At 51.6% G+C, this 12,676-nt stretch overlaps 1 protein-coding gene across 6 annotated transcripts in view; it reads right to left on the bottom strand.

Annotated features, from left to right (window-relative positions):
- Positions 1 to 12,676, bottom strand: part of Nav1 (neuron navigator 1) — a 252,591-nt gene that overhangs the window by 95,420 nt on the left and 144,495 nt on the right. For all 6 annotated transcript variants that reach the window (XM_021729867.3, XM_040277226.2, XM_078022573.1 and 3 more), the window contains 2 exons: positions 5,501 to 5,603; positions 708 to 1,073 (listed from right to left, as the gene is read on the bottom strand). In XM_021729867.3, the coding sequence (XP_021585542.2) occupies positions 708 to 1,073; positions 5,501 to 5,603 (469 nt within the window). The remainder of the gene's footprint in view (positions 1 to 707; positions 1,074 to 5,500; positions 5,604 to 12,676) is intronic.

Raw genomic sequence — 12,676 nt, 5'->3', positions numbered from 1 at the left:
AGATCTGCAGAGGCAGAAACCCAAGGGGACCAGAGGTCACAGGGTAAGGAAGGGGACTGGAGATTGCAAAGGAAGAAGCCTTACTGTTACCACTTTCTGCTTGACTCCTGCTTCTCCACAAGCTCATTTTCAGACTGTTTTGCAAACAGGCAAGCAGACTGGCATGTCCTGGATCTACAAAGTTTGCAGAAGAACTGGTACTAAGAGTTTTCCCTACTCGCTGGTATTAAGGACCCAACCCAGGGGTGCTCTACCATAGACTACATCCCCAACTCTTTTTATTTGTTTATTTTGAGATAGGGTCTCACTAAGTTGCCCAGCTGGCCTTGAGATCTTCCTGCCTCAACCTCCAGGTTGCTGGAATTACAGGCATGTGCAGGGGCCCCACACTTCCAGAACTGATCCAGATTTGCCTGCAGAGGACCCAGGGAAGTAGGTGGGGCCTTCCACAGAATGGCAGGCATAGGGGCCAATAAGGAAGAGGCATCTTTACTGACCAATCAGGCCCTCATATGCCGGCCCCAGGCACCACCCTCAGGTCTAGAATAAATGCATCAGAACACAGCGGCTGAGGCGGTCGCAACCTGTACACAGAAGCCCTACGCAGACCCCTTTGGTCAACAGCACCACAAATCTTCCACTCTACTTTGAAGACATCCCCTTCCACTGCCTCTCACTCCAGCTGGCGAAGGGGCTCCTGTGCTTACCCAGTAGTGATGTCGTCGTCCTCTGTCATGGTCTTGCCCATGAGGTCACTGTCGCTCATGTAGCCGGACTTGAGATCCACCTCATCCGAGTCCAGGGACTCAACCAGCTCCAGGCGGGAGATGTGGCTGAGCTTGCTGGGACTGCGCATGGGCATGGTGTGGGAGTAGTGGGCTCGCTCTCCGTGCATGTACCAGGCAGGAGTCCCCTCCGACCGGCAGCTCCCGCCCACCGAAGGTGCATCACCAGCCTGCAGCCGCGGGCTGGACTGGCCATAGCGCCAAGACAGAGGGGAGGAGCGGTTGGAGAGGCTGGACACGCTGCGCGGGTTGGCATCATCGCTGTCGTAGCAGGTCATCTCCAGGGAGCTGGGCAGAGAGCAAAAGGGCACTCCTTTAGTGAGCGCAGCGCTGTGCCCTGTCTCCTCGCTGCATCCCCGTGATGCCTTCTCTCACATGCGAGATTCTTGCTTTTCCTTGAGGTCCCTGGGTCACCCTGGTCACAAGGCATCTCAGGTGATCAAGGGGAAATGAGTTTAAGCAGCTGGTGAGGCACTCCAGCGTATTCCTAAGAGCCTGTGCTTGTAATGTGGATTTGGCCATTTATTGGCAAGTGAACCCAAGGAAAGTAACTGTGCAAACCCTCTATTTCCTCATCTGTGCAGTGGGGATAACAGCCTAAGACCTGGTGGAGTTGGGAGGACCACAGATGACCAGATCTGACAGTGCTTGGTACATAGAAGGTGCTCCCCCAGTGAGAAGAGGCCAAATGAGACCTTCCAGGTGAAGTAGGAGGGACAAGTCACCTGAGCTCAGAGTCTTGACTATTCATTTTATACAGGTTATAGCCATCCCCTCTTTTCTATCAATGAGCTGAGGACTAGCAGGTCCCCAGACAGCAGATCTTTTAGGAAAGCCTGGCGTGTGAAGAGCCTAGGAAAAGCTTCAGACATGCAGCAGGTCCCCAGGAAGACTGGGCCCAGCCGCAGGCCTAGGGCAGCAGAGGAAGAAACAGAGCCTCCCTGGGGAACAGACACAGCGTCCACTGGTTAGGAGAGGAAAGGGGAAGTGGGCCAGGGGTGAAGCAGGATGCCCAGGGTCCCAAGCCTCAGGCCCTGCAAGGCCAGGTCAAGGAAGTGATGCCCAGGTAGTACCAGAGGCCTGAGGTTGGAGAGGTCAAGGGGCTTGAGGAGCGGGGAATGTCTCCTCAGGGGCTAGGGAATCTGCAGAGAGGAAATACAATTGGGATCTGGCTGCAGAGGTGGCCTGGACTTGGGTTCAGACTGAGACGAATCATTCCCAGCCTCACAGTGGTGCCAGCTCAAGGCAACCTTAGGTAGGGTCTCTCTCCCTTGGCTTAGCTAAAGTCAAGACAGGATTGAGAAAATGAAATGGGGTTTGAGGCAACCTATGGGGGCACATAAAGCAAAGAATTTGCTTGGTGAATGCATCCATTTCTTCACCGATCTCATGGTTGGGATTGGAGGAGGACACTGATTTTCTATTCTTGTTTTTAAAAGTTCCTTGAAAAAAAATGAAAATCCCTAAAATCATTTTTATTGGACCTGAAAATAGCAGGATTTTATTTTTTTCCTCAATAGAACTGGAGGGAGCCAATGCCCCTTCAAAACAGCACAATGCAAGGGGGGTGGGGCAAGCACATTGGTACATGCCTGTAATCCCAGAGGTTCTGGAAGCTGAGGCAGGAGGATCACAAGTTCAAAGCCAGCCTCAGCAATAGCGAGGCACTAAGCAACTCAGTGAGACCCTATCTCTAAATAAAAAAATTAAAAAAAAAAAAACACAGCACAATGAATGGGGTCCTGTGGGTAGGACAATTAGTGACTGCCATATCTGACCCTCTTGAATGTTCCTGGCCTGTTCACATCTGGATTCTCCCCACCAGATCCCCAGCAGCGCTTAGGCTCATTGTGTTCTGCAGTCCTATGTCACACACTGTGTTGTTTTAGCTTCTGGTTACTGTGGACCTGGATACCTCATCTCCTTGGAGAGAATGGAAGCTCCCTGAAGCCAAAGACTGTGGCTGTGATGTGACCGTCTCCCTTGCTTACTGCTGTATTTCAGCACTTGGCATGAGCCTCGGTGTAGTTGGTGACCAGCTGTGGGTCGATGAGGAGCAGCCCCACAATAGGACTGCTGAATAAGAAGTGGGATGTTCTCATCACAAGACTCAGCCCAGGACCTTGCAAAGTAAATGCTTAATAAACACAAGCTGACCATGACCACTGGGGGGAGGGAAGGAGGACGAGGATGGTGGTGACCATGCTGACGGATGGGAAGTTCTCCAGGGCAGTGGGCTTGGGTAGTTAGCTTACACTGTGGTAAGAGGTTTGTGCAGAGGTGAGGTGTTGCATGGACATCCGGGTTCCTCAGTTCTGTTCCTGGCCTGCCTTTTGTTTAGCTCTCTGCACAGTAAGTCTCTCTTCCTGTCTTTCATGGTTCTGTTGTAACCTCCAAACACACCTCTAGACCTCAGCCAGCAGGGGGCACTCTAGCCCAGACCCTCAGTTCCTGACTTCCAGCCCAACAACCAGCCCAGACTTGCCTCCCTGCAGGGAACAGAGTTTCATTTCCTCTCCAGCCATGGCCCCTGACCTACACTCTCTCCAGTAGAAACACAGGAAGCAGCAAGGGGATAAAGGTTTCTGGAAGAGTCCAGAGTTACCTTGGGAGTGCCTGGCTGAAAGCAACTTTGCTGGCAGCACCCTCTGGACAGAGAGACCCTCAGGGATGAGGCTGCATTTGCTCTGAAGGCCAATGCCCAGTGCCACGTGGGCCCACAGCTGCTCCCAGCCTGGGCTACCCAGCAGGTGCCTTCCCTTTCAGCCTCAGTTGGTCCTTCTCTAGTCAGGAAATATGCATAAGTCCTGTGTACCCCAGGGCAGAGGGACTGGCTGACTGATGGAAAGCACTTTAAAAACTAAAGGAGCCACAAAAAGTCAGGGAATTGGTGTCTGGGCTAACCAAGTATGGAACCGGAATAATATAAATCAATGGCTAAGAGAGGAAGTGGCTCTGGGTCCATGGTAAACAGAGAATCCAGCCTCAGGCTGGTGGTTCCCTTTCCTATAAAGGGAGACAAGAGCCAGAGGCCCCTCAACACCCTGCCAAACCAGTCAGCTTTGCACAAAGGCTTCAGCCCCCCTCAGCTATACCAAAGCAGAAGCTGGGGCTGGAGGCTGGGGCACAGGGAGGCTGGCGTGACTGCCTCTGCCCTGCGTCTGTGAGTGAGTCATTTGGGGTGTGACCCTTTCAGCAACTAAGCACTTTCTAGCTTCTTTGGCATGAGGCTGGCGGGTGACTTGGTGCTGAGAGATGTTCCAGCAACTTCCCAGGATAGGGGAAGGAACATGTCCAAGATTTTACCCTGAGTTTCTAAACTCATGAGCCCACTTTAGGTTCTAGCTCTGGGCTAGAGGGAGGGTGACGGGAGATAGACATAAGGGGGCCTGAGTCCCAGTGCCCCTGGAGACTCTCATCCACATTTTTCCTAGGTCTCCACGAGAATCACCTCCCTTTCAGGAGTCAGAGTCTTGCTGGCCTGAGCAGAAGCGTAACCCCAGAAAGTGGATGCTTTGATTGCTTTTATCATTTAAAGTATTTTAGATGTCTGAGAGGAAAGGTCTAGAACTTTCCAGCGGGGAACTGGAGTGGGGATGGGGAAGGTAGTAGAAAGAAGACGGAAGAACTAGGCCAGTGGGTGGCAGCTCCTGAGGATGAAGTTCAGTTCCATGACAGTCGCAGCAAACCCACCGTGGACTAGAATGCTTACAAAATTCTCTGTCACTGAGGGGACATAAGTGTGCATTTGGATACTTGGGCTGGCCACACACTGGGCTAAGGAAAGCTCTTTACCCGTTGACCCTATGTCCCAACTTTGCTGTCAGTTTTCCAATCCCAGGAGATGGGGAGGAACCCTCTTCCAGGCCAATCGGGGAGGCTTCCGACCCTCATGCAGCTTCCAGGTCCACCCTCCAGGACTTCCCAACCTCGGCTGCCTACTCTCCCTCCCTCACCCCCAGAGCTTAGCCCAGCCCTCTGCCCTCCTTGGAGCTGACAACATGAGCTCATCTGGGCAGCCCAGAGGAGCCCAGAGGAAAATCTGAATCACTTGGAGGCCACAGCCAGGACTCTGCTCCAGGGAGAGGTGCGATGGGAGGGGTGCATGCCCCACACAGCTGGAGGGACTGAGGTCTCTCTGAGGGCTGGACCAGGGGTGCACCCATGGGGCATGAATGACATTGTGTGGATCCTATGGAGCACTCAGGCCTCCCTCAGGGGTGATGGAAGAGACTAGAGGGCACCTAATGGAGGAGCCTCAAATGTTGGGAGGGTGAGGAGCCCCAGATGTTGGGAGGGCATGGATTCTGGAATTGTGGAACGGGGGGACCTGGGGAACACGAGGGATATTTGGTAAACAAAGCCCCCTTTGACAGATGAGGAAATTGAGGTCTAAGAAGGGAGAGTGAGCACCAGGCCACACTCTGAACACCCCATTCCCTACCTAGCCATTTTGAAACTACTTTGTCTAAGCAAAATCTAGGCTCAAACTCAAGCAGAGATAAGACAAAGCTGAGCCGCTTCTGCCACGATGCTGGACACCCCGTTCCCGGCAGGGCTAGCTCTGCGGGGCTCTGAAAACTGTGCACATAGCAGGCCGTGTGGCTGGCCTGTGATACCTAATGGAGATATGCAGACCCCCGGAGCCCTGTCCACCAGACCCCGGGAGCAGATGAGGATGACCGAGAGCATGATCCTCTAAAGTTTGAGCTTACCTGTGAGTCACCTGGGAGCCTCGCAGGCTGGACATGGTCTCTTCCAGGTTCTGGCGAAGATCCAGGACATTTTGCACTGTCCTCTTTCTCTGGGACTCTGGGTCTGGCAGAGAGAGCAGAAAGAGCTGGGTGAGTGGAAAGGGCTTCTCCTGAGTGCAGGGGCCCAGGAAAGGGGAGACTGACCGTGTACCCATACTCCCTGGGCATGTTAGTCACCTGTTTTTTGTCTTCCTTAAAGATGGCCCGCCAAGCAGGTCCTCTGAAAGGCCCTGGACATGTGCCCTTGGGCCCTCTGAAGCCCTGACCTTGGCAGGAGCTGCAGATGTGGCCTCTGTTGGTGTACTGCCCTCAGATTCCTTAGGTGGTCGGATCTGTCTCTGGCTCTGTTTTGGAGAGGCCCTGCTTCTCACGGCAGAAGTCATGGGCAAGGTTTCCCATGGTTGAGGTCAGCAAGAACATCTGCCTGAAAACCCTCTCCAGCAATTCTCAGGTAAGTGTTAAACAGGCTCCTGGAGGAGGTGCCTCCGTGACTGTCATATTTGCCAACTGCTCTGGTGTAACTACTCCTACCAGATTTCAATCTACCAACGTGTCACCCATCACACAGTTAGGAAGAGATGCTAACAGTTAGCTGCAAACTGGAGCCCCAGGCCTTGACTGGGAACATTTGAGGTCCTCCGTGGGGTTCAAGGAAGATGGTTCCCACAGAGCATCCTAAAGGCAAGGTGGCTGGAGGGGAGACGCAAGAGAGGAGCAGTGATTTTCTGGAGCAGGAACTAAGTTCCAGGCAATGCAGAGCCCACAGAAGTGGTGGAATCCTGAATGAGGAGGTGGCATGTGCGGGGCCTCAGAATCCTAAAGGATCAGGGGCATTCGGTTCCACCCTTGGTTTCCAGGCAGGATGACACTAGCCTGCACAGATGAGATTCTACAACAGCAATCAGAAATTTATCTCCTCTCCTTTCCAGGGTGAATATCAACTCCAAATGCCTGAGGAGTACCTGAGCACTAAGGAACCTGAAAAACCTTCTCCATTCCATTGACCTATCCAACAAATCTGTATCAAACATACGCTTGGTATCATGCCCCATGCTAGGCCCCGAGGCCACTAACCAAGAGGACCTGCCCCTGCTCCATGTGGTTTATCTGTTACTTTGGGGTCTAGAGTCACTGAATGGAATCCACCCACCACGCCAATGCCTCCTTGGTGTGGGGGGCGCAAACTGACATTCACATTTATGATCTCCCAAGGCTACTGGAGGAAGATCTGACTGCACCAGGAGCATCAAAGACTGAGACAGATGAAGGTGAAACAACGGAGAAAACAGGGGGATTCTGTCTCTCTGGGGACTTCCCCTCCATTCATATTGCCTCCTGAGCCCTCTGCAAGAGCCATCTTGCCCCTCTGTCCCTCCCTGACCCACGGAATCAGTTGGAGAGCCAGCTCCTTTTGGTGGCCAGAGGACACGTTTCTGAATCCCTTGAACGGTATTTTTCCTCGAGACTGAGCTCAGGTCACTGGCAACTGGCTGCCATGATTGTTGGCCAAGGGAAGCCGCGTGCGGTGGGCAGGGTGCATGCTGTGCCACCCTCTCCAGAGCCTTTGAGGTACCTTCTCTAGGACAAGCTCCACACCCTGGCCCAGCCATCTCTCATTTCCCAGTTTGGGGGATCTGCTCTGCCCCCCTACCCCATATTCTCATGGCCAGTGCCAAGTATCCAGCCCTCCATGTTGGTGGCAAGGAACAGGGACAAATGGCAGGCCTCTGTGCCAGCAGTCTGCACTCTGTCCAGTATTGGTGTCACCTCTTTGGCTGCCAATGCCTATTTATCCTGGCGAGCATCACCTTGTGAGCTGCTCCGTGGTTTCAACTGATGGCTTGGCATGGAACCCAGACAGGGTCAGAAAGTGTATACATATATATTTTAAGGTTTAATTCTAAAAATGCCTATGTGGGGACCACGAAGCTGCTGCCAAGACACGGGTTTCTGGGTCAGGATGATGCCTTCTATGGGCTTGGCAAGATGAGGGACAGGCGCACATATGTCCAAGGGGTGTGTCTTTCCAAAGGGGAAGGGGACCAAGTTTACTCTGAGACTTGTGTGTGTGCCCAATCGCTGGCATACATCATCTAGTTGAATCCTTACAACATTTCTGGGAGATGTGTGACGATGTCCTGTTTTACAAAGAGAAAACTGAGACTCACAGAGATCAAGTAAATTGCCTAATGTCACGCAGCCAACATGAAGCATGGGGCAGAGTTGAACCCAGAAAGAAACTTAATATTTTTTCAGTATATAACAGAGCATCTCTTCACCAGCAGCATCAAGCACGGTGACTGCACATAGTAAGTGCTTAATGAATATTTCAAGAATGGCTGGATACTATCAGGAATGGTGGCACACGTCTGTGATCACAGCAATTTAGGAGGCTGAAGCAGGAGGGTTAGGGTTCAAGGTGAGCCTCAGCAGTACAGTGAGATTCTCTCTCAAAATAAAAAAATAAATAGGTCTGGGATGAAACTCAGTGATAAGGCGCCCCTGGGTTCAATCCCCAGTACAGGGGGAAAAAATGGAGATTGTGACACTAGAAAGATATTTCTCTCCTCTCTGTCCTCTCTCTCTCTTTAAGGGGAAAACTGTTGAAGTCACACAAAGGCCAGGTTCAAGAAGGTCACTCTGCATTCTGTAATGCTCTAGGACCGAGGGCCTGGAGGAGGGGTGGTAGGAATCTAGAACTTAACGTCCTAGTAGTGACCAAGAATGGGACACTGCCCTCTGTCCGTCTTCTCACTGCAGCAGTCACAAGTGCCCTCTTTCCCCGTGTCTCTTCCCTCAAAGACCCTCCCTCTAGTCCCCACCTCATTTCACGTCCACAGAGTGGGGCAGGAGTACCCCATGATATTCCGGACCTGCCAAAAACTAGAGTCCCAAAGATGCCTGGAACTGATGCAGTCACTGGACCTCAGAGATGGCTGAGGTCCAGGGAGGTGGCTAGCTATGATGGCAGAGAGATGCTAATGGAGGAAGATCTGACTGTGGGCAGCCTCCCCACAGGTGGAGGTCTGTGGCCCGCATCGGGAATTACGACAGGGCTTCATTTGCTAGGGGAGTGACCAGGATCCGCTCTCTCAACTCCCAGGCCAGGACTGGCCAGGGCTTCCTTGTGCCCTGGCAGTGCCGCCTGGTGGTCATCCTGGGTACACCACCCTGCATCTCCAAGGCTCTGCTCAAGGGGTGTGTGAGCTCCTGAGAAGTCCAGCTGTCCTCTACATTCCTGGGTGACAGACACAACCCTAAGCAGGAAGGATTGTGCAGCTTCAGCCCAAGGATGAGAGGACTTGCAAGCATACGAAGGGCAGGCCTCAGGGCTCAAGAGACTGCAGGTGCTTTGCTCAGGTTTGGGGTGGGGGGCGCAAACTGACATTCACATTCATGATCCCCCAAGGCATTTTTTTTTACATTTTTAGCTTTTAAACATGAGTAAGTTGCATTTGCAAGGAATTCACCCCACCTTTCACCCTCACCCATACCCAACCCTCACCCTGCTCCACCCCTGATCCCCAACCGATGACTAAATTTTAGCACTTTCTCACGAGTCCCATGAGGGGGTGGCCCAGGGACAGAGTGGAAGACCACAGAAACCTCCAAGTGCAATGGTGTGTTTTATTGGCTATGCCAAGATGCCCTGGAGGCTGCTGCCACATGTCCCCATCAACTGTTTGGTCAGGGTGTGGGGTGGGCCTCAGGGTCACCTAAGACACAGCAAAGATGGAGGAATCTGGTGGCCCACCTTCCCTGGTGTCCCACATTATGGGAAGTGCTCAGGACACTGTCTACGTGGCACCTTTGTGCCCGTGAGATCAAGCTCCTGTCCAAGCCAACCCAGTTCTTGCCAGGTCCAGGCCTCGGCCAGCAAGCTACCCCATTCTTCTTCATTGCAGCAGGTCAGGACACTACCTACCCTGATACTTTGAGGGCCTGGGAGTGGCCCATGCTCTTAGCTCTTGCAGAATAGATTCCAGCTTCAAGAGTGGGCCAGGGAGAGAGAGAAAGAGAGAGAGAGAGGGAAGCAAACACTCCCTCCAGTGTTGGAGGGAGGCCACGTAGGGCTCCAACCAATCCTGGGGTGACACTAATGTCTGTGGGGTGAAGGGAGGCTCATGATGTGATCCCAGCTGCCTCTCCAAGCCTTTCCCTGCAAATGGAGCAACTGGGGAGGATATACATGCTCTTCAGGCTCACAAGAGAAATAAGAGTCTCCCCCAACCAACCATCCCCAGGGTAACTCCCAGTGGCCACAGTCAGCAGCATCCTCCCAACATGCCCTGGGGCATGTGCAGGCTGTGGTGGTATTTCTTTCTACCCACTAGTGGCTCTTATGCAAGACCACAGAGTGTATACTGCCCATGTTAAAAATCAAATACATCTGACATGCAGGTGCAGGAACACAGGTGCAAATAACCCCGGCTGCTGAATGTTTTACCACATGCTAGGCGTGACATCAGGCAGGTTATTCCTTATTGTTTAATTTGATTTAAAAAAAAAAACAGGTCTAGGATGTAACTCAGTGATAAAGCACCTCTGGGTTCAATCTTCAGTACCAGGAATAAAATGGATGTTGTGTCACTAGAAAGTCTTTCTTTCTCTTTAAAGGGAAACCTGTTTAAGCCACTATAATATGGTGCCTTGGATTACATGCACATGCCTCCAGACACACACACACACACACACCTATTTGTGGTCCAGACAACGGTTTGTGGGAACCCTCACCAAGTTCTGCAATTTTGCAGACATCTGCATGGAGAGATTTGGGTGGACATGTGACCCATTGTAGAAGAAGGAGAAAGATGACTACGAGAAGCTACAGGGAGAAGGGAAGGCCCAGGGTGCCATGGGAGGATGATGTAAATATGGTTCTTCCAGTTGCCCCGATGTCAGAGAGGGGAAATGGGCTTCCTCTGGAAGGCAGGACCTGGAAGTTGCTAACCAAGAAATTGGCTCTATAAAGTTTCAATTATTAGCTGAGAATTAAGAGATTGAGATACCCAAGCAAGCTGGCCTGCAGTGTAGTGATAAGAACATAGTTCTTAGAGTCAGAAAGTCTTGAGTTTCAGGTCCTGGCACTGCCTCCTTCCAGCTGGGCTGACCTTGAACAGTCACCTTTCCTTGCTGCAGTTTTGTTTTCTGCAAATGGGGAGGGTAAGAACACCCTCATGGTAAGGTCCCTGTGAGGCTTAAAGGGCTAATCCTCCAATGTGCTTAGCATGGTGCCTGGCACACAGTAGGTACTCTACAGATGTCTGGATGACAATGGGCACAGACTTGTGCTGGGGCTGGTTCCCTGCTTTTCCTTCACAAATGGGTAGGACCTCGCTCTGGCTGGGTGAGGCCCGAATACCTGGAACTGGGGGACAGAGGGGTTAGCAATGAGATCTTGTCTCTGCACTGTTAGGTCTGACTACCCACTTCTCTGGGAGCCGGTCTCAGCTGGAGGATGGGCTGGGCCTCAGGGGCCCCAGAGACCAGCACTCCAAAAATATGGGGTAGCAATAGATGGGGAAGCCTCCAACTGTGGCAAGAGCCCTGGCAGAGGCAGGGAAGTTTGGGAAGGAGGAGGCTCCAGGGGATCCATCACCCAGCAGTCAGATTTCCCCACGTTCTATAAAGTTTTAATTATTAGCTGACAATTAAGTAAACCGCAATAACTGGTAAAAACTTAATTACTTCCACCAATGTTCGCGAACCCACATGAGCAGTTTAGCCCAGGGCAGAGGCCACAGAGGACTGGATTTGCACCTGACTTCTAGGCTGGCTTTTGCTGTGAGAGGCTGGACACGGTGGGGACCAACAGGAGGAGCAGAAGTGAACCAAGAGGGAGAATGTTAAGTCATACCATTCCAGGGCTTGAAAGCATCACCGTACTGGGAACTGAACCCAGGGCCTTGAGGCCTTGAACATGCTAGGCAAGTGCTCTTCCACAGTTACGTCTCCAGCTTTTTTGTTTTTTGAGACAGGGTCTTCTTACGTTGCCCATGATGGCATCCCACTTTCTATCCTCCTGCCTCAGCTTCCTGAGCAGCTGGGATTATAGGAATGAGCCACCAAGCTCGTCTCGCCCTTTCAATTTTACAGACTTACATGGATTTATGGGTAATGGAGAAGCAAGCTGCAGGGGCCTGCAGAGCCCTTTCTCTCTGGCTGGAGTTTGAAGGTTTGTGTCCTTGAGTGGAGGAGAGGGATAAAAGTGATTCAGCTTCCCAAAGACTTCTCACTCCCTGCAAACACAAAATGGTTACCAACGAACACTGGTGGTGATGTGTTCAAATAAGTTCCCGAGAATCTTTTGCAGTTGCTGTATGAACTGTTCCTGAGAGAAAGTGACCTGCTGGCTAGGGCTGGAAATTTTTGTGTTAGAGAGACATTTGGGTTTGGGGCGGCTTAGAAACAACCTATCCCTCAGGCCCAGAGAGGGAACCTAGGCAGTGAGTGAGTGGCAGGGCAGGAGTGACTCCTGACGCAGGGCTCATTCCACCATTGTCTGTGCAGCTCAGCACTATGGGCCTGAGATGTATCTGCAGAGGAGATGAACTGCAATGTGAATTAACCATGGCACTAGGTCCCTTTAGACATCCAGGCGAGGGTAAGTGATCTGAAAACAGGAAGGATTAAGCATATCTCTGTCTCTGTCTCTGTGTGTATGTGCGCGCGCGCGCACACACACGTTCTCAACAATTCTCAAGAAAAGATGGCATGGTGGCTTATGCTGTTACTAATCCTATAATCCCCGCAACTCTGGAAGCTGAGGCAGGAGGATCACAAGTTCAAGGCCAGCCTCAGCAACTTAGGGAGATCCAAAGCAATTTAGTGAGACCCTGTGTCAAAATAATAATAATAATAATAATAATAATAATAAAGGCTAGGGATGTGGCTTAGTAGTAAAACTCCTCTGGGGTCAATCCCTGGTATTAAAAAAAAAAACCAAAAAACCCTGACCCTATTTTATCTCCAAGACAGTGTTCAGGTCTCTCCCTTAAATTCTGAAATTTGTCACACTTTGGGGCTTCTTGTACACACATGTCAAATATCATTTTAATAGAAGCCGCCCCAAAGACAAACGTCTCTTTAACAGAAAGATTTCCATCCCTCGCCAATGGGCCACTTTCTCCCAGGAAT

The sequence above is a fragment of the Ictidomys tridecemlineatus genome, chromosome 10, assembly GCF_052094955.1.
Source record: "Ictidomys tridecemlineatus isolate mIctTri1 chromosome 10, mIctTri1.hap1, whole genome shotgun sequence".
Classification (NCBI taxonomy): Eukaryota; Metazoa; Chordata; class Mammalia; order Rodentia; family Sciuridae; genus Ictidomys; species Ictidomys tridecemlineatus.
This window is presented reverse-complemented; position numbering and strand designations above follow the sequence as displayed.